The sequence below is a fragment of the Ornithodoros turicata genome, chromosome 1, assembly GCF_037126465.1.
Source record: "Ornithodoros turicata isolate Travis chromosome 1, ASM3712646v1, whole genome shotgun sequence".
Taxonomy (NCBI): Eukaryota; Metazoa; Arthropoda; class Arachnida; order Ixodida; family Argasidae; genus Ornithodoros; species Ornithodoros turicata.
The window spans coordinates 92276401-92301936 of record NC_088201.1 but is presented as its reverse complement, the minus strand read 5'-3'; the positions used below and the strand labels follow the sequence as shown (position 1 = coordinate 92301936).

The following is a 25536-nucleotide window of genomic DNA, read 5'->3' as shown; positions in this document are numbered from 1 at the left end:
CAGAACACTCTGCACCAATTCCGCTGATTTGGGCCTCTTGGACGCACTCCAATATTGCGAACATTTGGAAATCACGGTTGTGTGGCATCGGGCGCACGATGCGTTTTGCGATACACCACGCTTCGCATCCGTCGTCCCAATAAGGCTGAGCGTGTGGCTGGCGCAGCGGATATGGCGTGAAAGCACAGACCCGGAGTAGCTGATGGAGAGGAACTCGCACTCTTCGTCGCAGTCATCATGGTCTTGCACATCATCGTCTTGCACACCAAACTCTTTGAAGGCCTTGACGAAATTTGATCCGTTGTCTGTTACGGTGCCCACAACTTTTTCCATGGAGAGTTTAAAATCAAAGCATATGTCGCTTAAAATATCTGCCACACGATCATAAGAGTGTTTCCCAGTAAACCTCTTACACGCCAGCGCAGCTGATTTTCGTTCGAATGTGCTGGGGCAAATCTGAAAAGAGCATGACACTCTATTAACCGCACTTAACATAGATTAGAGCGGATAACAAAAAGAGTTGGAAGAGTCATACCCAGTGTGCGGTAACGCCCATATAACTCTTCGTTGAAGTAGACCATATGTCGGCCGTAAGACACAGGCACTGCTGGTTCTCCAGAAGAGCACTCATTTGGCGCAACATTTCTGTGTGGGCTATGTCGATACGCCGACCCAAGGTCCTCCGCGAAATAACGTCAACTTGAGGACAGATTCCTAAAGGTAAGAAGCGCGTTGTAGGGACGTCGCTATTGGGATCATCGCGGCTTGCAACAGGTGAAGAAGCGGTTTACCTTCGACGAATGCACGAAACTCTGGTTGCTCCACGAAGGTTAGTGGATGGAACCCCTTGACAACAAGATTAAGCAACAGCTCGTCAAACTTTTGTTGTGACACCTGAGGCGTTGTCCTGGTAGTGCATTCTGTTAGGCGCAGCTGTTTTCGTGAAGTGGATTCTCCAGCCTCATTGTGCGTCCGTTTTCGCGATGAAGGCCTCTCTTTCACGCTTTCCTCGTATTGTAGATGTGCAGAAGGATGTACCCGCTGCAGTTTTTGAGAAAAAATAGTCGAGATAAAGAAAAGCGAGAAACCTCCTAGGGTGAGCACGAAAAGCTGTGCTCACTCACGAAAGTGAGTACAAGTCACAAAATTCCACTATGCCAATGCTGTCAGAATGCATAGTTAATGCAGTCGGAGTCAAACAACACCAAATGGAAAAGAAATAGCGACTTACCTTCAAGTGAATCTTTAAATTCGACGTTGAGTGCTTTGACGAACTTATTAACTTAGAGCACAGCAAGCACCTTGCTTTAAGGGAGGCGGCGTCCTGGTTCGCGTTGCCATCGACGACAAAAAATCGGCCGTCCAAAATCGTTCGACCATCCATTCCTGGTCTCCGTATCATCTGCCCACAAGACCCTTGAGGGCGACGCTACGCTACTTGAAAGTACCGAGACCATTCTAGAAGCGCAGGTGACCCCGTGCTATATGACTCAGAGGTGACAAACAGTGGGCAATGACCCATAGGAATGCAGGAGTGGCCCTTGTTCTGATCGTGAGGTCACCGATCGTAACTGAATTCCCAAAAGGCGTCTTAACGAATGAAAAGGAAGAAAAGAAAGAAGAAAGGCGCAGTGTTCGCATAGCTATGGCCAGGCAGGCCGGCACCTGCTTCGTCCTCAATCCAATAGTTCTTAGCTGGGGCTTAGGAACAGTGACGTACACAGTGCACACGTGGAGTATGGGAATGGAGGGATTTGGCCCTCTGACTTTCCATTGTATTACTGGTTTAAGAGTATTATAATACAGATAATAGTCCAATTTTCGGTATTATAATACATAATACAAATACATTTCCAGAACGGGTATTATAATACGTAATAGTAATACTAAAAGTATTACAGTAATAGTATTATAATAGAATGTATTACTATTACTGCCCATCCCTGGTGCATTGTAATACTGAGTTGGGACACTCTTTTGGGTTAAACAGGAAACGACGTTCAGATCTCGGAGCTGTAGACCAAGAACCACTTGTGTAAACAGAAAATCCCCTGTTGCTGGCCCCGCGAAAAAAATTTCGTTATGGCACGAGCGGCTATGATAGCGTGAGTGTTAGCAGGAATCAGCTGTGCACCAACGATGCCACGTTTCGTTGCAATTTACCTATAATAGTCACTCACTGAATAAATGCAAACGTCTAATCGCTACGTGTACGTGTAGCTCTAGGAGAGAAATGGAACTTAAGTGAACCTTCCTAATTTCTGTAGTTGTCATCACGATGCCCTTAAGTCTGGAATTTTATAAACTGTGATAACTCTATGTATTTCGAAGTGATATGTTTAATTAAACCTGATGTGATTTATTTTTCTGTATTCTCGTCTGGTGTTGTTGCTTGGGTGAGGGAAAGGGTATACAACGCAAACACAGTGCGCGAATGTAAACGTGCCATGGCTAATTATGCACTACTTATTATTCATAGTGGTGACGTCATCCCTGACGTCATTTATTTACAATGGTAGTAGTCCGCTCAACGGATGGATGGCGCTGACCGTCTCTATCATGGCGTCATTCTGAAGACACAGGGGCCTATGGGAGTTACGCTACCTGTTTAGATATACCTTGCTGCTAGCGCTACTCTCAACTGAGCTCACAGAAGCCCGTGTAACTGATTTCCTTGCTCAGTTCACTCGACCGTGGTCGAGCATTCGACTGCAGTTGACTCAACAGTGGTTGAGAAAGCTAGTGTAACTAGGGTATATGTCATCCACTTTGACGAAAGACTTCCGTTTCAAGGAAAGGATGCGAAAAGATAGTGATCACTACGAATAATATCGGCATCTATTTGCGCTGCACAGTAAAATATATCGCCTTTGTACAGTGCTGGACAAAAGTTTACGGAACGCGCGAGCGGCGTATTTTCTCAGGGCAGAGACACCCTAGCGGCGAGCGGAAGCGGGCGAGTCCACTCGTTCAGAGGGATGGAAGAGTGCGCCTGTGGCGACCCACCGTGGTAGTAGTGGTAACTTTGCTTTTGAGTGTAACGAACGCCAAAATGGTTTCGTTTTCGGTCTACTGCACTGAGCGGGAATGGCTATCGCAGGAAGGAAGTCTCTCCGCTATCGGAGAGATAACAGGGCGCTAAGATGAATTGAGGTGACAACGGGCTCGCAGTGCCTAGCTTTTTTCTTTTTTTACGCCTCAGCGTAATGCAGCTGACATGGCCTGCGCAGAGCCCGGACATCGAAAACGTCTGGGGCAGCCTGAAGAATAGGATGAGCAAGAGACAGACGCCTACAAGGAGCAAGGACGTACTCTGGGAATTTATAGAAGCAGAGTGGTCCTTGCTACGTGAAGACGTGGACCTTGTCCGTCGGCTATACGCTTCCCTTCCTGGGCGTATGGCCCAAGTTATTGCTGCGAAAGGGGGCCGACAAAGTATTGAGACAGTATCGTCTCCCCTCCCTCTTTTGTGTGTGTGTGTGTGTTCAAGGGTATACGCTCTTTTCTTCTGTTTTTGTCTAATAAAAAAAGAAAAAAAGCTAGGCACTGCGAGCCCGTTGTCACCTCAATTCATCTTAGCGCCCGTTATCTCTCCGATAGCGGAGAGACTTCCTTCCCGCGATAGCCATTCCCGCTCAGTGCAGTAGACCGAAGACGAAACCATTTTGGCGTTCGTTACACTCAAAAGCAAAGTTACCACTACTACCACGGTGGGTCGCCACAAGCGCACTTGTCCATCCCTCTGAACGAGTGGACTCGCCCGCTTCCGCTCGCCGCTAGGGTGTCTCTGCCCAGAGAAAATACGCCGCTCGCGCGTTCCGTAAACTTTTGTCCAGCACTGTACTATCTTATCTACCCTCGAGAGCGCCCTGTTTGCTTGAGGAAGGAAAAGGAATATAGCCCCCAACCCTTTGAGTGATAAAGCATGGGCAGTCCTTTGGTCGTATAGACAGAGAGATAGTGTCTCCGGGCTTTGAAGAAAAACCAAGATCCTCTCATGGTGCCTGGGTATTGGATCCATAAAACAAAGTAAGGTTTGTAGTGTCTCTTAGAATGAAAATTGTATAGCGTTCGATTAGATTGTGTCACGAGGATGATTTTATGATAGTTAAAATGATAGATTATTCTCCTCTGTTGTTTTGATTAAGAATATCTTCTTTGTAGTGGTATAGATTTTATTTCCTCTTGTGTTCGTGTCGTCATGTCGTTCGTGTCCCATGGTCCTCCAGGGTCTCTGCTGTTCACAATTAATTACATACAACTATCAGAACTTCCCGCTATTGCAGTGATGGTGGGCACGAATAGAAATATTTGACTTTTTATAATAAAACTTGTAATTTTGATTGCAATTGTATTGATTAAGAATAGCTTCAATTTTGATTGTAATTGTATTGATTAAGAATAGCTTCTTTGTAGTGTTATAGATTTTATTTCCTCTTGTGTTCGTGTCGTTCTTGTCGTTCGTGTTCCGTGGTCTTCCAGGGTCTCTGCTGTTCACAATTAATTACATACATCTATCGGCACCCGTCTTCAACAAATCAGGGCAGATATCAATAGAGCTGGTTGCTGGCTAGGAACGTGCTATGTGGTGAAGTTCATTTTTAACATATCTATTTCCGTGTTGGATTCATAAAACAAAGTAAGGTTTGTAGTGTCTCTTGGAGTGAAAATTGTATAGCGTTCGATTAGATTAAGCCACGAGGATGATTTTATGATAGTTAAAATGATAGATTATTCTCCTCCTCTGTTGTTTTGATTAAGAATATCTTCTTTGATTAAATGTGGTGTTATAGATTTTATTTCCTCTTGTGTTCATGTCGTTCGTGTCCCATGGTCTTACAGGGTCTCTGCTGTTCACAATTAATTATATACAACTATCAGAACTTCCTGCTACTGCAATGATGGTTCTCACGTATAGAAATATTAGACCTTTTATAATACAACCTGTAATTTTGATTCTAATCATATTGATTAAGAATATCTTCTTTAATTAAATGTGGTGTCTGTTTCTGGTTTTGATATGGTATAGTTTAACTATTATTTCCCTACTGTTGGAGGATATGTCGGTTTGGTTCTATATTAGTGCTATGCCCAGGCGGAAAAATTGCCAGAGTCGGCCCAGGGTGAAAAATGCTCGATGGTAAATGAACGTACGGCCCTCCGCCAATGTGTCGGTCACCGATCACTTCATAAGAAACTGATTAATTGTGTCATGTTGGAATATTAAACTTAGCTATTGTGCTTGAAATTACGCACATCTATCAGAACTTGTAATTAAAGCTCCACTGTTGCAATGATGGTGCTCACGTATTGTAACGTTAGACTTTTTATAATGAAACTTTTAATTTTGATTGTAATTGTATTGATTAAGAATATCTCCTTTGATTAAATGTGGTGTTATAAATTTTATTTCCTCTTGTGTTCGTGTTGTTCTTGTCATTCCTGTTCCATAGTCTTCCATGGTCTCTGCTCTTTACAATTAATTACATACATCTATCGTATCGGCACTTGTAATTAAAATCCCGCTATTGCAATAATGTTGGTTACGTATCAGACTTTGTATAATACAACTTGTAATTTTGATTGTAGTCGTATTGGTTAAGAGAATAAATGTAGTGTTACAGATTTTATTTCCTCTTGCGTTCATGTCGTTCTTGTCGTTCGTGTCCCATGGTCTTCCATGGATTCAAGTATGGTTGTTGATATTAAAATGCACCTTTTTCAGATTACCAAGTGTGGCCTCGGTATTGCATGTATTATAGAATACGAACGTAGTTTCCTGTAATAATAAGTCATCTTCCAGGTCATTGGTGCGGGGCTCCGTAAGTGAACAATTGGTAAGCAATGTGATGGATGTTGATTTTATGTTTTCTTTCAGAATCTGATGACTTGAAATATTAATAGTGAATAAAATATGTATATTCTTTACATGCATTGTCTTGCGTTTTGTTTCTTCTGTTTCAGGTCGTGAAGGTTTTTCGGCTGGGTTTTTCTTATTCACCTGGTTTGCATGACGATTGGCAGCACTATTGGCATTGCAATTGGCACAATTCCCAGCAAGTTGTACTTTTTGTGTATGACCATGTATATGCATGTTATAACCGCGCGGACAACCCTCCCCACACGCGCCACCCGCCGATTAGCGGGAAAAATACGCGAAGGCCCCAGGGGTCAACGGCACAAGGTCCAGGGGTCCATGGAACGGACCAGACGCGCCTGGCCGTTGCTAGGGGACTGGGGGGCCGTTGCTCGCCCATACTCACCCCCGGTTTCTCTCGGCCAGCCCTCTTACTACTCAGGACACATTTCAAAACGTGCACACAGATGTGGACAGATGGAGAGAGGACAGCAGGAAGGAGTGGGGGAGAGGGGGTTAGTATGCGTCCTGGGCCGATTTCAGGGGGAACCGTGCCGACATTCGTCTGGAAAGTCTTAAAAAAACGGGCAAAACCTCAGACAGCAGAGCCGGTGGTAGGATTCGACCCCACCACCTCTCAGTCTTCAGCACGACCTTGGCTACCACCGACGAGAGGGGACGGCAATAAATAAATTTCTTTCGGGAGCCCATGAGGGAACACATAACCCCGTAATGCCCCTTTATCAACTACAAAACTAAATTATTCGTTCCAGTCAATTTAACGCCAGAAGCTTCGTGAACTTCTCCAACGTAGAGACCGGACTAATGGAATAAGCACTACGTAAGAACGCGCGCGGACTTTTGCAGGTTGTTGTTTTAGGCTGTAAGGTATTTATTTATTTATTTATTACTGCACCTGCGCAATTGCGTCTTTTTTCCTCTCGAAACATATTCTAACTTCCCAGGAGTGATTCTACGTACCGAGCTGCATGCGCTATCAACTGGGTACTCATGTTTCTCGTTAGTAAATTATTTTGTTGTAGAGCTCTCCTTCACGTTTCCTGGCATATTCATTCAAATATGTGGGACAACTATTTTGCCGAAAATCGAGCGACCGCGCTTGGAGTTGGGTTTTACCTTACTCGTTCTAGAACGCTGGTCAAAATGAAAAAAAAAAGTCCTTTGTAGGAACATTTACCGGGCTAAATATCTCATCTCAATACCTCTGTCGAAAAGTAATCGCGCAAACTAAAAAAAAAAACAAAATCAAAATACATTTACACGTAAGATGAGTCAGCCTATTTGTATGGCGCATGATGCTCGTGCCGAAGGATTGGACTGTAGATAATTATGACCACCTTGGGTTCTTTTGATGTGCGTCGGAAATCTTCGACGCGCGGTCATGGTTGCAATGTTTACCGCCCCCATATTGCTATCGTCCTAGGGCCGGCATCGAACCCGCGATCTTGAGCTCAGCAAGCTACCGACTGAGCTACCGCTCTTGTAAACATAACAATGTCATGTTCATTAAGGCAGGGACACACGTTCGCTGTGGCCAATTCTCTCTCATTTTGTGTGGCAAAAAAAGTAATAAATATGAAATAATAATACGTCGCGCACCGTGTAATAAATATGACTCCAAAGACTCACGTAGGCGGAGACGACGTTTTCAAATCCTTTGAGGTCCTGGTTTCTCGTTAAATTCACGAGCGCCGGATTATTTGGGCAATAGCTGCAAAAGAGATGCTTTTCAGATCTGTTGTAGTCTCACTGCCATGTTAGTGGGAGGTGAACAAAACGGAGCCCAATATTCCGTCTCCCAAGGCGCGCGATAGAGATAAATTTACTGTCTTCAAGCATTCTCTCGCCACTGTTCAGTTCATTATGACTAGTACGTTCTACGTCCCAATTTTGATGATCCGTATGTGTGAGTGACACCGACGTGGTATGAAGGGGATATCGACAGCGTGGATTAGCGCTATGCTCCATTCTTGTAAGAAAAAAAGCAATTTAAAGGCCGGCTCGCATGGTGCATATTTCATGCGCGAAAGCTGCGTTTTTACGCACAATTCCGTGCATCGCAGCTGCTCCTACCGCGCGATTTAGCATCATCATCAGCATTGCATCATAGCAGATTTCATATTTCACGGAGCGGTCAGTTGACGGGCGTCCATAGCAACCAACCGCAGTGCAGAAGGACATTTCTGACTCTGGCCTGCCGTCCTACCGCGTCCTACAAAAATAAGAGGAAGAAGAAGAAGAGACCTAAATCGACAACACCTAGATACAGAAGACAAGCTTATTTCCCCTCCTCTACCCCTTTCGCTACGCCGACATCGAAAGTCAGAATTTGTCTGCTATCCTGATGCGCCGTTCTGCGGAACTCGCAAATGACTGCAGTTAACTTCGCAAACTTCAACCTGTACACCAAAAGTGCAACACGCTTTAATCAGTCCTGCGAAAAATATGGGAACACATTGCCCTTTATTTTGTTTTCCCATTTATTACGTGGGACTTACCTCGCGGACGAGAGTTGCTGCCAATGCAGCCGACTGTTGCTCATCTTCATGGTTGCGACCGTTGAAAGCACTTTTCTGATTCGCTACGGCCGTTGAAAACCCCATCCTAATTAGCTTACTCTTAGTTGCCACGCCACGTCAACGAGGGCTTTCTGTATTTGAGTGGTGTTGCCTACATCCTTTTTAGCAATGACTCTCTTACGAAAAAGTTGCGGAAGACCCATGAAAACGAGAAAGTAATTATGAGGCGAAGGAGAGAACCATCTTGTTGGACATACAACGTCCCGACTACAAAAATTAACATTTCGATTCCAATGCTGTATGAAGAGAAAGCGGCTGCGGTAGATTGTTCTGGCAAGCGCACACGACAAACCCGTTGTGTACGCAGGTACGGGATCTGCGCCTCATGCGGTTTGACGCACGTATTTCAGCACGGCGTGTGGCCTGGCAGCATTCTCGCGAGTCGTTCTTCACTGGCCTTTAAGGGCCCCGATAACAAATCTGTTTCCGATAGCCGCAGAACATCCTATATACTCCACATTTTCCTGCAAGGAACGCGAGCCTAACACATCTGGCACGTGTACAGTGGAGGCTTTTCACACTCGCTTTCGCATCCTAGCGGATCCCCCGGGAACACTTGTCGTGCATGAAAATGCACACACGTCGGCGGCATAGTACATTAAAAGCGGCTTTGAAGTGTCGCTCGCGAATACCCGCAGTGTCTCCACACCCGTCGGGCTAGCATCTGAAGATTGCCCCCATGAATCGCCCCCCCCCCTCAGCCTCTATTTAGTACAAATATAAGTATGTTCGGCGCACCCAAGGTCATTGGCGCTGCAGTACGTGGGCGTAAGCAGCTATGAAAGGGGCCCATTCTACGCGCAGCTGACGCCATCTAAAAACTCAACTGGACGCTGCACCCCGCTGTGGTCACAGTACCGATATTCAGTAATTAACAAATATCAAAATTCGTGGATGGATAGTTTAACGAACATGCATGCTTCACGATTTGTTAAACGTGAAATGGCTTGCAACTAAGATAGTGTCTCAATCTGCTTTCTCGATTTTGCCCAAATTCCCCTAATTAAATGTTAATTAACGAATTTTAGGTAATTAGTCATCTTGGCTATACTTGACTTCCGGTATCCACTTCCGGTCCAACTCGACATTCGGTTCTCTACTTCCGATCTAACTGGACTTCCGGGTGTCCACCTCCGGTCCATTCTTGAGGTAATCGTGAATTTCATTTAATTCCCTGTAATTACGTTTACTTGCTTTAATTACTCCAAATTCCCCCTTAATTGACGTTAATTACCTTTAATTATCTTTATTGACATGTAATTACCGCCGGTAACCTGGGGTTATCTCCGGTAATCTTTAATTTCATTTAATCGTTCTCTTAATTACATATGAAGGTTACATTCATAACCCTTGAACTTGCTTGTTTTAATTTCCTTTAATTACCTCTAATTGCCTTCAATTACTCTTACCTCTTACTCTTAATTAACTTCGTCTACTCCAATTTCAAATCATCTACCTCCATTTACATTTACCCTCTTATATCCCCTTTACATGTCCGCTTATACCGCTGTATCCCAGAGGGCTTCGGAATGAAACAGGGCTTCGAGCCATGTTGAAGACAGATCGCAGTCAGGACAAGCCCGATATGGTATAAGAACCCCTCGACGACCTTCTGGTCCCCCACGCAATGCTTACCTCATTATCAAACTGGGTTTCATTGTTGTGTTGTAGAGGTTGGGGTTCGGCTCAGCGTCTGAGCGGACGTACATTTCGTATATTACCTGTAAATATGTTTATAAGTAACTACATGTATTTTATACATTACCTGTAAAAAATTGTTTAATTATTCCTGGTTCATGTTCAATAAGTCGACCCTACGACGGAAGTATCGCATTCTGGATGCAACCAATTGCAATGACAAACGAGAGAAAACAAATAAATACTGCACCATGTATTGCACATTAACTGCACCCCAAGGCTTACCGCACAAGGCACCGTACAGAGGACAATAAAACCTTGCTTATCTGTTTGGGGCGAAGATAGGCGTTCCTAGCTCAACGCTTATGCGGTAAGAAGTCTACTCTGAACTCACATCAACTCAAGCTCTGACTGCAGACACCTTGCTCCAGGCGGTGTACCCATTTCATCGGACGGAGGTGTCCTTATCCTTCTGGAGTCCTGTGCTTATTACATAATTGACAAAGACACGCTAATTAACTGGTTGCTAAAAAAAGATAAATGAATATTCGTATTAACGATAGATAAACATTGCGGAACCCGTGCCCTTTATCCTCCTTCACTTTCCCAACCGCCTTTCGGAGTAAATATTGAAGGAGTATAGAATGCTATACCGACAGAAACTGTCACGCAAAATATTTCCTTTGCAAAGCCCTCCGTTTCCAGTGCAAAGGTCCGTTCGCTGCTTCATTTCGCTAAACTTGATGTGCTCTCTTCCAAAAGTCGTCACTTGCTATCTACATTCGGCGTACTATGTGGGTATCTCATATGTATTTGGTAAACAAATAAGCAGTGAATATTTTCCCACTACATCATTGGCTTGTGTGCTGTCGTTCGTTCGTCACTTTATTATGACGAAGCCCTACAGACCAGAGCATGGAATGGCGGGCGGTTTCGTTTTTGCCATTTCCGGTTCCCGCTGGTTCGTAGAGCAGCATGAAGATGACGGTTTACTGTGTGCATTAATCTTTGGATTATTGTTGTCTTCGGAAATACATACCTACATTTGTTACGATGGGTAACGATTTATCGATTCCGCTCGCAAAGCATACAAACGCCACTTCAACACGTCATAGGCGGTAAACATATCTTCATCTCTGTTGGTGGAAAGCAAAGGGTTGGCGGTGTCGCAGGTAGTCTCATAGATAAAATATGATTCACGTTTGATATGACAACGTTTACTTTGATTCCGATTGCACTACTCAATTCCGCACGTATCCCGAAGGTTCGTACCTACTCAACGCAATTACACTGCTTGCCTCCCCAGGTGAAAAAATAAAGTGGAATCCCAAGTGGGATATAGTGGAACCACTTGAACAACAAAGTGGGTCAAGGTGGAACCACTTTGTCAGCAAAGTGGTTTAAGGTGGAACCACTTGGTCAGCAAAGTGGTTTGAAATGGAACCATTATCTTGCCAGTGTGGAAGTCACAGTGGGTTAGACAGAGCTGTTGTGGGCTAAACTGGAACCACTTGGTCAGCAAAGTGGTTCGAAATAGAATCATTTTCTGGCTAAATTGTGTTCACTCCGATGTCAAAGTGGGTTTGGCCAGAGCCTTGTGGGTTAAACTGTAACCACTTTGAAAGTCAGAGTGGGTTAGACAGGATCCGCTTCGGGTATCACATGAGGAACACTAAACACGAAAGGAAAGGCAATCCAATCCAATCCATGTCTTCGTATCATTTGAACGATTTCGAAGTTGCGTCGGTTGGATAGAGCAATACAATGGAGCTACTGAAACTGCCCAGCATTATATTCCAAGTTCAGCGTGTTTCAGGCGCATATAGGAGGTGAAACTCAATGCCTCGCCTGGGCACGAAACCGCCATCGCCGCTGATATCACCCGATTGCAAGTTGCAACAGAACAGGCGTTCCACGGTGCTCGCTCGGATGGCTCGGATGAAGAACAAAGGAGAATGTGATTTCTGCGTCGTGAGCTGCTTCTGCTACTTTCAGTCTCGATTCTGTTGACTTCGCTTCTTGGAAGGGTAAGCCAGTGGACCAACTTACAGTTCGAACATAACTAATATGTGACTGAACTTTTCCTTGAACATTTCAGATTTGGCTTTCTTCATGCTGCGCTTCCAATATTGGATCTCGAAATGTCCCGAGATTCATATCGTACCTGATCACCTTAAGAAACGCGGACTGCAGCTTGTCATATTGTCTGTCCATTGTGCGATACCTTGTGACATTGAAACATGTGTATACGTGTGAAACATTTCCCGACACTGTGCGCGAGATGTTTTCCATTATTGTGTCAACCTGGATGCTGAGATAGCCGTGGGTGTGTAACCGTTTAATGACCGTGACATGAGATGCAGGGAATAAACATGCTGTGATCAGTACGCAGCCAAGTCCAGAATGAGGTGGTGGTGGTGGTGGGTGGTGAAAGGGCTTGCCGTTGTCGGCCTCACGTAGGTGGGCAACGTCACGACTGACGCCCTGGGGGAAAGTGCGTCCTGGGCCGACTTCTGAGGGAACTGTGCCGACATATGTCTGAAAGCGTCTGAGGAAAACCCAGGAAAAACCCCAGACAGCACAGCCGGCACCGGGATTCGAACCCGGGTACCTCCCAGTCTCGACGTGACATGGCCAGCACGCTAACCACTGAGCCACGGGAGCTGGTCCAGAATGAGAATATGAAGTACGCGCTCTCGCGCTTCTTCGTTAGCCACCAGTCGCGCCACCACAATACCTCCCCTTTTAGATCGAGCCGTAGCGGTCGACAGGATGACGATCCCGTAAGGGGTAGCGGCGTACTCTGCTGTCCGGTCGCGTTGCTTCGTTTCCTGGTGCCGACGTTGGCCTGCGAACGGGAGACGGTTCAGTTGATGTCTGGTTGTCGCCACAGGAGGTGAAGGTGTCATCGACTTCTGGGAATGGCAAGAGGCAGTCTGGTGAGAGACAAGAGGCAGGCGATGCCCTAGGAAGTTCGTCCTCCCAGGATTGAAGACTTCCCCTTTGCTTCAGATGATCTTTATGTACGCGATGCATCTTACCATCAGCGTCTCGCACTCGGAATATAACCTTCCCCTCCTGGCCCACAATGGTCGCACTACTCCAATGTCCCTTTTTGTGTGGGTCGTGCATCCAGACACACGTGTTGGACCCAAAAGATCTGTCTCGTGCTCGTTTGTCGTGACATCGCTTCTGACGTTCCTTAGCGGCGACGTCTCTTGCAGGAGGAGATGAAGACGGGCCCGCGGGCCGTACAAGATCCAGCACGGACCGATAATGCCGATTGTTGAGTAACTCACATGGTGGACGGCCGGTCGACGCATGTGGGGTTACCCGGTATTTAAAAACGAAACTTCTCAAAACCTCCCTGTCCTCCACGCTTGAACGGGACAGCGCAGCTTTTAAAGTTCGGACAAAGTTCTCTGCTTGTCCGTTCGACTTGGGATGATATGGAGGTGTCCGAACATGATGAATTCCTTGTTCCGACAAGAAACGTTCGAAAAGTTGACTGGTGAAAGGAGGGCCATTGTCCGACACCAGTACCTCGGGAAGACCATTGTGAAGAAAGATGTCTTTCAACACCTCAATAGTCTTGATTGCTATGGTAGACACCATGCGCACAACTTCTGGCCACTTGCTGAAAGCGTCTACTAAGATAAAATAATGATGCCCTTGCAGCTCTGCAAAATCAGCATGCAGTCGACACCAGGGCTTCTCTGGTGACTCCCACTGATGAAGTGGCACCGGAGATTCTTGTGCCGCGACGGATGCACATTGATCGCAACGTCGCACCCTTGCTTCAATATCCTTGTCAAGACCTGGCCACCACAAGTATGAGCGGGCGAGCATTTTCATTTTGGTCTGTCCAATATGACAATCATGTAGAGTGTCGAGCAAATCCGCTCGATACTTCTCCGGAATCACGGTGCGTAGTCCCCAAAGGACACATCCTCTGTGAGATGTCAGCTCAGTTCGCTTCTGAAAATATATGGCAAACTGTGGCTCCGGATTCTTTGGCCAGCCATTGACAATAAACTCTTGCGCCAAGCAGTGATCTTTCTGAGTGGCGTCTGCGATATGCTTAGCGGTGACTGGCAGAGTAGACATCTGAAAGTCGTGTACCGCGTTAATCCCTTCGTCCTCGACGTTGAAAATTCCTCGCTGCATTTGCTCATCAAACGTCAAATCGGGGCCCTCTGGAAGCCTGGATAGTCCATCAGCATTGGCGATGTTGTTCGTAGACTTGAATTGTATATCAAACGAATAGCTCATGAGGATGATTGCCCACCGCTGTAGACGACTTGCTGTAGTAACGGGAATGCCTTTTTTAGACCCGAAAATCACCGTTAAAGGCTTGTGGTCTGTGAAAAGCGTAAACCTTCGCCCCCACAAATATTGGTGAAACTTCTTGACCCCAAAGATAATGGCGAGGGCTTCCCGCTCTATCTGAGCGTATTTGGTCTCAGCTGGTGTCAATGTCTTTGATGCATGTGCAATCGGTCGATCTTGGCCGTTAATACGATGGTAGATGACTGCACCAAGCCCCTTCGAAGAAGTATCCACGGCCAGGAAGATCTCCTTGCGCGGACCGTAGTGTGTGAGAATTTGGGCAGAAGTGAGCATCATCTTGATTGCCTCAAACGCATCCACGCAAGACGCCGACCATTGCCATGGCACAGATTTCCTGAGTAAGTTGTTAAGCGGAGCGCAGGCGTCCGCCAACGAGGGCAAGTACTTTGCGTAGTGCTGAATCATGCCGAGAAACGCCCGTAACTCTGACACTTGCGTGGGAGGAGGCATGTTCAAAATTGCCGACACCTTCTTAGCAGATGGTCGAAATCCCTCCGCTGTAACAACATGTCCCAAGTATTCCACCTGGTGCTGCATGAAGGCACACTTCTCCTTCTTCAGTGTGAAACCAAACTGTCGAAGGCGCTCTAAGACTTGCTCAAAGTTCTTGAGATGCTCCGTGTCGTTTTTGCCAGTGACAATTATGTCGTCCAGATAGCAAGCGACAGACGCAATTCCGGCAATCACTTGCTCCATTGTGCGCTGAAACACCGCAGGGGCAGATGCGATGCCAAACGGCATTCGATTGAACCGATATAAACCTTTGTGCGTGTTTATTACCAATATCCTCTTGGCTTCGTCATCCAACTCCATCTGGAGGTACGCCTCAGACAAGTCCAATTTGGTGAACTTCTGGCCTCCATTTAGCACCGCCAACAGCTCTTCCGTTCGAGGCAAAGGATACTGCGCGATCTCAATCTGGGGATTCACTGTGACGCTGAAATCGCCGCAGACTCGAACAGCTCCATTCGGCTTCGGAACATCCACAATGGGGGTAGCCCATTCCGACACCTCGACTGGTTCCAGCACACCATTCTTTACCTGACGTTGTAGGTCAGCTTGTACTGCCTCACGAGTCGCAAAAGGAATCGGTCGTGGCTTGAAAAACTTTGGCTGAGCGTCGTTTTTGAGATGGAGATGAACCAAGGTCTTGGTACATCTACCGAGGTGATTGCGAAAAAGATCTTCGTACGCCCCCAGAATCTCGTCCAACGCAGCGATTGAGCTAATGGAACCCACAAACAGCTCGTTGAGATTGATGCCTAGCTTGCGTATCCACTCTCGCCCAAGGAGATTAGTGGGCTCCATCTTGGTGAAGATAACTGGTAGGGTTTGTTCTCTTCCATCGATGAAGACAAGAAGGTCTGCCGCCCCACGAAGCGGAATTTCATTCTTATTGAAGGCGCGTAGACGGACTGGAGAGGAATGTAGCCTGGGCTCGCCCAATTTCTTGTACGTCCGATCATCCAGAAGCGTGGCACGGGAACCAGTATCCACTTGTAAAACGATCTGCTTGTCCTTGATCTTGCAAGTAAGGAACTTCCCGTCCTCTTCATCGGCAAGGAACACGTCCGTCACAAGCTTCACCTTGCGGACTCTCTTGCCTTTCTTGTGTTTTGCCTGTGGCTGGGATGTACGGCACATCTTTGCAATATGGCCAATCTTCCCACAAGCGTGACACTCTTCGTTACGAAATCTGCAAGATTCCTGGAGGTGGTTGGAATTTCCACACCTGAAACAAGACTCCTTGCTGGCATTCCTGGATGTAACCTTGTGCACGGCCGTCCCCGCATGCAACTGCTTCGATTCAGCCTGTGCGGCCAAAGAGCTTTCAGCCAGTCGAATCGCTGTGTCCAAAGTTAAACTCTTCTCGAGGACGAGCCGGGCGCGAATGCGTTGATCACGGAGACCCACGATAAAGGCTGTTAGTAAGGAACAGGCTCTGACATCTGTTTCCGTTTCGTATTCGCAACGGGAAATTATTGCAGACAAGCGCTGAACGAAGTCTTTGACGGGTTCGCCCTCTTGCTGACGTGCGGAGAAGAGCTTGGACCTCTCAAATTCTCTGAAGCACTTTGGCGTGAAATGTTCAGATAACACGGCCGTAATGTCTTTGAAAAGTACCTCTGTGACGGTCCGAGGCTGCAGCAAGTTGTAGAGTCGTTTAAAAACGTCCGGACTGAGTGACGAAATCAAAAGTCCACATTTGTCCGCGTCCTTAATGACCCTTGCTACTTGAAGCCCTGCCTGGAACCGAATCTCTTAGAGCTTCCAGTTCTCCTTCTCCGGATCGAACGTGCCGGGACTTCGAAACCGTCGTACTGCATCATCAGAGGCTGCTCCCGACGTTGGCGTCGTTGCGGATTCGTCCCCTTGCATTTCAGTCAGAGACCCGCTCGTCGCCAGTGCCCACATTTAATGACCGTGACATGAGATGCAGGGAATAAACGCCCCCGGGCAAGTGCCGGTCGCCCACATGCGTCGACCGGCCGTCCACCATGTGAGTTACTCAACAATCGGCATTATCGGTCCGTGCTGGATCTTGTACGGCCCGCGGGTCCGTCTTCATCTCCTCCTGCAAGAGACGTCGCCGCTAAGGAACGTCAGAAGCGATGTCACGACAAACGAGCACGAGACAGATCTTTTGGGTCCAACACGTGTGTCTGGATGCACGACCCACACAAAAAGGGACATTGGAGTAGTGCGACCATTGTGGGCCAGGAGGGGAAGGTTATATTCCGAGTGCGAGACGCTGATGGTAAGATGCATCGCGTACATAAAGATCATCTGAAGCAAAGGGGAAGTCTTCAATCCTGGGAGGACGAACTTCCTAGGGCATCGCCTGCCTCTTGTCTCTCACCAGACTGCCTCTTGCCATTCCCAGAAGTCGATGACACCTTCACCTCCTGTGGCGACAACCAGACATCAACTGAACCGTCTCCCGTTCGCAGGCCAACGTCGGCACCAGGAAACGAAGCAACGCGACCGGACAGCAGTGTACGCCGCTACCCTTTACGGGATCGTCATCCTGTCGACCGCTACGGCTCGATCTAAAAGGGGAGGTATTGTGGTGGCGCGACTGGTGGCTAACGAAGAAGCGCGAAAGCGCGTACTTCATATTCTCATTCTGGACTTGGCTGCGTACTGATCACAGCATGTTTATTCCCTGCATCTCATGTCACGGTCATTAAACGGTTACACACCCACGGCTATCTCAACTACTGGTGGCTAACGAAGGAGCGCGAGAGCGCGTACTTCATATTCTCATTCTGGACTTGGCTGCGTACTCATCACAGCATGTTTATTCCCTGCATCTCATGTCACGGTCATTAAACGGTTACACACCCACGGCTATCTCAACAGGCGACGAGCGGGTCTCTGACTGAAATGCAAGGGGACGAATCGGCAACGACGCCAACGTCGGGAGCAGCCTCTGATGATGCAGTACGACGGTTTCGAAGTCCCGGCACGTTCGATCCGGAGAAGGAGGACTGGAAGCTCTATGAGATTCGGTTCCAGGCAGCGCTGCAAGTAGCAAGGGTCATCAACGACGCGGACAAATGTGGACTTTTGATTTCGTCACTCAGTCCGGACGTTTTTAAACGACTCTACAACTTACTGCAGCCTCGGATCGTCACAGAGGTACCTTTCAAAGACATTACGGCCGTGTTATCGGAACATTTCACGCCAAAGTGCTTCAGAGAATTTGAGAGGTCCAAGCTCTTCTCCGCACGTCAGCAAGAGGACGAACCCGTCAAAGACTTCGTTCAGCGCTTGTCTGCAATAATTTCCCGTTGCGAATACGAAACGGAAACAGATGTCAGAGCCTGTTCCTTACTAACAGCCTTTATCGTGGGTCTCCGTGATCAACGCATTCGCGCCCGGCTCGTCCTCGAGAAGAGTCTAACTTTGGACACAGCGATTCGACTGGCTGAAAGCTCTTTGGCCGCAGAGGCTGAATCGAAGCAGTTGCATGCGGGGACGGCCGTGCACAAGGTTACATCCAGGAATGCCAGCAAGGAGTCTTGTTTCAGGTGTGAAAATTCCAACCACCTCCAGGAATCTTGCAGATTTCGTAACGAAGAGTGTCACGCTTGTGGGAAGATTGGCCATATTGCAAAGATGTGCCGTACATCCCAGCCACAGGCAAAACACAAGAAAGGCAAGAGGGTCCGCAAGGTGAAGCTTGTGACGGACGTGTTCCTTGCCGATGAAGAGGGCGGGAAGTTCCTTACTTGCAAGATCAAGGACAAGCAGATCGTTTTACAAGTGGATACTGGTTCCCGTGCCACGCTTCTGGATGATCGGACGTACAAGAAATTGGGCGAGCCCAGGCTACATCCCTCTCCAGTCCGTCTACGCGCCTTCAACAAGAATGAAATTCCGCTTCGTGGGGCGGCAGACCTCCATGTCTTCATCGATGGAAGAGAAGAAACCCTACCAGTTATCTTCACCAAGATGGAGCACACTAATCTCCTTGGGCGAGAGTGGATACGCAAGCTAAGCATCAATCTCAACGAGCTGTTTGTTGGTTCCATTAGCTCAATCGCTGCGTTGGACGAGATTCTGGGGGCGTACGAAGATCTTTTTCGCAATCAGCTCGGTAGATGTACCAAAACCTTGGTTCATCTCCATCTCAAAAACGACGCTCAGCCGAAGTTTTTCAAGCCACGACCGATTCCTTTTGCGACTCGTGAGGCAGTCGTGGGTGTGTAACCGTTTAATGACCGTGACATGAGATGCAGGGAATAAACATGCTGTGATTAGTACGCAGCCAAGTCCAGAATGAGAATACGAAGTACGCGCTCTCGCGCTTCTTCGTTAGCCACCAGTGGCGCCACCACAGATGCCACTTTCAAGGTATGTATTTTCGTAATAAAATAGTGTGTTGCTCAATACCTCATTGTGTGTGTGTGTTTTATGCACGTCGCGAATGTGTAAGACTGTTTCAGTTTGGACTTCGCTGGCGGCATGATTCCCTTGTCCATGTCAGGTTGGAAGCTTGAAATGAGAACTGACAATGTTTGACGTTTGTCTGGTCTCGTTCGTACGTGGCGAAGGCGCATCGTATCGCATGTGTACCTCATGCACGAAACTGTATGTGCGCAGTACTAAATATTTTATCACGTTAGCCGTAGAGCCCTGCGCGGATGAGATTTTTGGCATCCGCATCCGACCCGCATCCGCGCCCACGTTATCCGCATCCGATCCGCATCCGCACCATACACAACAGTTTACATCCGCATCGGATCCGCTGAGCAAAACGCACCATCCGCATCCGATCCGCAAAATCCGCACGCTTCGAAAGACGCGTAAAGACCGCCAGAAGCATGTTGGTATAATTTCGGATGCCTCCATGCTGTCACGGAAGGACTCAGTCATGACGACAAGCAAAGGTAAACCTTCCAACAAACGCGATATGGAGAGACTTCTGGAACGCGTGGAACGCTATCTCGTCGGTGCTCGCGCGGTTCGAGACGCCAGAATGCCTCCTCTCCCGTCTTGCCGCCGTGCATGGTCAAAGGCGAACCCGAGCATGCGCTCGCTGTCGGCTGTCGGCGCGCAATACAAATAAATTGCTGGTGGAAAAATGACAGCACGCGGTATATCCGCATCCGATCCGCTACCGATCCGCTGCCTTCGTATCCGCATCTGATCCGCATCCGACCTCGCGCCATCCGCATCCGATCCGCACACCGCAGAAAGTGCTAAATTTTCATCCGAATCCGCAAGTATCTTGCGGATATCCGCGGATATCCGCTTCCATTCGCGGATGGTGCAGGGCTCTAAGCCGTACCTCTTGAATCATAGAAAGAAGAAGATAATGTACCTCATGTTCGTGTGGTACATAACCGTTACTGGGCGTAGAGTGTAAGCTGGAAACTGAAGTGGACTCTCATAACAAGTGGTTCTGCAAGTGGAACCATTTGCAAATAGGTCCCAAAGTGGCAAAGGATATGTAAGTGGTTTCCGAAGTGGAACCACTACCAAGTGGTTTCCAAAGTGGAACGGCTTCCAAATGGATTTTAAAGTGGACAATTTCCAAGTGGTTTCTCAAAGGGGTATTTGTTTCATAAACAACTTGCAAGTGGTTCCACTTGCAAATATTTTCCACCTGGGTGCTTCCTACGCTGGACGGCGTTCCCTCCATCAGCTCGTTTCCCCGTTTGTTATCCCACGTGACTGCACAAGGTTGTCAAGAAATAGAGCATATCCGTTGTAGTTACGTTAGTTGCAGAAATTCGATCACTAAAACTGTGCATGACCAACGGGTAGCTGCGCCCGGGCGGTCATGCTCGGGGATAGGAGAATCCCGTTGACGGCGCGCCAAGTACGTTCTCTAGTGTCTTCCTCTATTAACTCTATCTTAGCGAATCAGCTGTGCACCAACGATGCCTTGTTTTTACAACGGACTTATTATGACCACTCATTGAAGAAACATAAACGCTTATCACTACTTGTAAGTTTAGGTCTAGGTGAAGAATGGACATTAAGTGAGACTTCCAGTTTATTTGTGGTTATCACGTACCCTTCGTCAAAACCTGTGATAACTCTATGTATTTCGAACTAGAGATGAGTGCGGGTATGAAAATTCGTACCCGCAACCGCGGGGGCATAACCCGCACCCGCACATCCCGACGCCTATCCGCATACCCGCCGATATACCCGCAGCCCAATGCGTACGCATGTTTCAGTTATGCCACATGATCGTGACAGCACGAAATGATTTATTGATGCTAAGGACACTGTCCGTTAGCGAGCCACTTTCCCAACGGGTACGCTGTGGCCACTGCTGACATGGTTGCCAGCTTACTGATGCGAAGTGTACCAGTCTTGGTGTCGAAAGATAGCCAAACTTAACCCTATGTGGCAAACAACAACAACAACTTTATTTTGAGATGATGAGTTGGATATGGAACGTCTGGAAAGTATTTTGGGCCAAATGTTCGCCATGAATCGGGTAATACACCAAAATCCGACGGGTTGGTTTTGCGCCTGCGGGTACTGCGGGCATACCTGCGTAATCCGCGGAGGTAGTGCGGGTCTACCCGCACCTTACCCGCGAACCGCGATGACAAAAATGTGTACCCCCAAAGAAATGTGTACCCGCAAAGAGCAAACTTGCGCGGGTACCCGCGGGTATGCCAGCACCGCACTCATCTCTATTTCGAACTGATATGTGTCACTAAACCTGATATGATTTACTTTTCTCTGTTCTCGTCTGGTATTGCTTCCCTGGGTGATTAGTATGGTTCGGTCAGGAAAAGGGGAAGGGAATACAACGCAAACGACCTACGCGAATGCAAACGCGCCGTGGCTGATATGCACTGCTTATTATTCATGCTGCTAACATCACATCTGATGTCATTTATTTAAAAGTGTAGTAGTCCGCGCAACGGATGGATGGCACTGACAGTCTCTATCATGGCGTAATCTGAAGACGCAGGGCCGTATGGGAGTTTCGCTACCTGTCTATACAGGGTGTCCCAGAAAACGTGTCATTGAATTATAATAAAAAAACTACACCACCTAGAGTCATGCAGTCAACGGTATTTGTTCTTACTGGTTTTTTGCCACCTCCTCATGTGAATGTCGTGTGACGTAAGTTTAATTATGTAAATTTTTGCGAGCTTAAGTCGGAAATTTGCCTAGTAAAGGTCACTTTTTTACCCCACCAATGTGAAGAGCGTGTCTAATTTACTCAAATTAATGATAATTGACAGGGACATTCAGGAGCTATCCCATCGAAAAAAATTGCCGAACATCATGCTCTACGGAGGTGGCACAGAATAGCGCACGATGAATTTTTCAGCGCAATCTGTGTCAGTCCGACGAAAGGAGGTTGGAAACCCAGCCCACCCTGGCATCGCAGAAAGAGATAACGCAGGCATGGCTTATCACGTCCGGCTTTCGCTGGGATAATGCTTTCCATCTCCCAACTTTAGGAACTGTTACTTTTTCTACTATCACTCTGTGGGCTGGCTTCGGAACCTCCTTTCGTCGGGCTGCGAGCGATTGCGCTCAGAAAGACATCGCGCGTTATGGTCCGGTGCTCCGAAAAGCATGGTATTCGGCTATTTTTTCCGATGGGATAGCTCGTGAAAATCACTGCCAATTATCATGAATTGAATTCGGCACGCTCTTCATATTGGTGGGGTAAAAAAGTGACCTTCCCTTGGCAAATTTCTGAGTTCAGTTCGCAAATATTTGCATAATTAAACTTGGGGTACATGACACTAACTTTACAAGGTGGCAAAAACCTAATAAGAACAAATGCCGTTGACCGCATGATTCTAGGTGGCGTAGTTTTTTTATTATAATTCAATGACACGTTTTCTGGGACACCCTGTATATACTTGGACGATATGCAAAACGCAGCGCCCTTTTGTAGCGCGCACGGAAACCTCCGGCATTCCGCCATGTCTGAGGCTCCCTCCCCGACCCGAGTCATACACACGACTCACGTCCAGCTGTTCTATCACGTGTCTTGCCTCACACATGTGTTGTTTCACTATGTTATTCACATGGTGAGACGAAGGGATCAAAAGGTAATGCAAGCAAGGCAAGAGTGCTTCTGAATTCCTTGGTGCATTGGAGCGCGGTCATTTCGATTTTGGGAGGGATAATTAAGTTAACATACTGCAAGGCTGCACTTTAATGCCATCCTATGACATATTTAGACAGTTCAGTACTGTCCATTTAAGGGGACTCTGACCAGAAGTTCAACAAATCTTTCGTTTGCATCTATTACGAAGATATAATATGCCTCCAAGACACACGCGAAATACTTCGGCTGTGCGCGGCGGCAAAGTTTGCCAAACGGTGAGCTGAAAACCGGCTTGGCTTTTCCTCCTCAACTCGCGCAATCGGCGCCGAAATCTAGGCTGCGTTCCAATACCCCGGTTAGTCTACTGCCAAGCGATCTAACCGGAAGTGCAGCCATGTTAAGTCTCGTTCCAAATCTCGTCAAGTCCGCTATTCAGTCGGCTACCGCCTAGTGCGCATCGATGCAGTCTAGGTATACGCCTGACCATCTGACAGCCGGGATGGAGACGCGCGTTGACGGTACCAGCATGCCCGCTGTTTCTGCTGGCTTTACCTGTAAAGTTGCACATAGTGGTACGCTTTTTAAAACTGCGTAGAGAGTTGCAACACATGTTTAGTTGTGAAGGTGACAGTTTATGCACGATGTCCTACAAACTTAGCGCATTAGAGTCCTGCTGCGCTTGCGCCGTACGCATTTCTTGCGTGAGGAACGAGATGGCGCCACAGGCGCCTCGGCTAGACGAGCCTGTTCAAATAGTGACAAGCAAAGGGGTCTACTCAGCTGCCTAGTCAGGCGGCTTCGCGGGCGCGAGGTATTGGAACGCAGCCTAGGCCTCTTTGTAGTGGATATCCGCCAATTTCCGTGTGCGTGTCGAAAACATAAGGTTCATGTTTCATTGGGTGCCCGGACCAGAAGTTCTGTTGTTAGTGAGTTTGTGAGAGCGGCGGCATCCGGAAAGCGATCTTCAATATGGACGTCGAAGCAAGAAATGCGGAGACTTCGAGCCCGGAACTTTTTTCTGGCCTTTCTGCAATCGACAAGGAAATTCTGTGTGCTGAACAGTTCGGGAGCCTCGCTTTCGAAACGTCGCCGATGCCACAAATGCTAGCCGAAGTCAAAGCTCTACGAACGCGAACCTATGAGCGACCATATTCACAAGTAAGTCACATGTGGCCCTCCCGAACGATGTTAAAATTTGGGCGCTCAAAATTGGTTTGGTCCTGCATTAAAGTCGCTAAAAACTCCAGTAAAGGGCGCAGCATATAAAAGACGACACAATACAGAACTGTTAATTGGAGAAAAGCAATATAGGCAACTGTGTAATTGTTACTGTGCTGTGCCTTAAGTCACCTTTTTATATATTTCCCTGTGTGTAGGTTTTTACCGTAGGCTTTTAGCGATATTGAGTGTTCTTCGACATGAGAGAACTGATGTTCTGAAGCTGGAACAACATAGAAGGGACAATCACTTTCATCTTTCATCGTTGAGTGTTCTTACTTTCGATTCACTGAAAAGTAAAAAAAAAATGTTGGTTTCTAAAAGAATACAGCACGTGTAGTAATATACAGGGTGTGTGCAGATAAATTGCAGTCGCTCTCAAGTGCATGTGGAAATGCCACGACACACACCCTGTACTGTGACCGGTTACCTATTTGTATAAACTATATTTTATGTACATCTATGTATACGATATGGATATACTGCGTATCAGCATTTTGCAAGGTGTTTTTACCACAAGCTTGAGAAAAACAAGAGCATGGTCATCCCAGATCTGGCGAGCCTTCCACACAGAAACTGCCACAGGCTTCAGGTACGAAACATCCTAACTGGAGATACCTCTTCGCACAGCTCGTCTATTGCATTTAAAATAATTCAGCATCTGTAATTAGGATGACTTATAGCTCTCGGGATGATACATGGCTCATGAGTTCAATATGTTGTGTTCATGCACAACACTAGTCCTTTTTAATGAATCTCGCGGAACGATACATGAGCACTCCTTTCGTGACATTGTGTACCGTTGCTACAATAAAAAATTTCTTGAGCAAGACTGATGAACAACCGAAAAGCAGAGTCTGTCTTTCAAAGATGCATTTTCCTTGTAACTTCTGTATATGTTAAGTGACCCGTGTTGATGTCCCCCTCATGTAATGCCCGCAAGTGTCTTTGAGGTATATTCATGAATAAACAAAAAATATCGAAACCAGAAAAAGATGTAACATCTATTGTAATATCTATCCTCTCTTTGTGTGAATGATACATAAACATTATCAGAAGGTACGTTGTCACACTTTGCTTCATCGTGCCTAAAGCTTAATTCCACCTCTTACATCATCTCCACATCCTCAATCTCGAAAGCTGTACAAGGCTAAAGTAATCAGGTACTACATAAAAAAAAGGGGGAAGGAGAAGATTAAAAGCTGACGCATCTAAAATTCAAAGAAACCCTTGTGCTTTCATGGGGCGACTCATGTCTCAGTTCTGGATCAGATCCTCATAGAAAACAGCTTTTCTGAGCCCCAGTGATTGATTCCCTTGATTGC

General features: G+C 47.0%; 1 protein-coding gene across 6 annotated transcripts in view; it reads right to left on the bottom strand.

The window, feature by feature from the left end:
* Positions 1 to 25536, bottom strand: part of LOC135366363 (uncharacterized) — a 192759-nt gene that overhangs the window by 60779 nt on the left and 106444 nt on the right. For 5 of the 6 annotated variants that reach the window (XM_064599033.1, XM_064599038.1, XM_064599057.1 and 2 more), the window contains 2 exons: positions 10093 to 10178; positions 7508 to 7589 (listed from right to left, as the gene is read on the bottom strand). The exons of the other annotated variant lie outside the window; for it this stretch is intronic. In XM_064599033.1, the coding sequence (XP_064455103.1) occupies positions 7508 to 7589; positions 10093 to 10178 (168 nt within the window). The remainder of the gene's footprint in view (positions 1 to 7507; positions 7590 to 10092; positions 10179 to 25536) is intronic. 6 annotated transcript variants of the gene reach the window in all.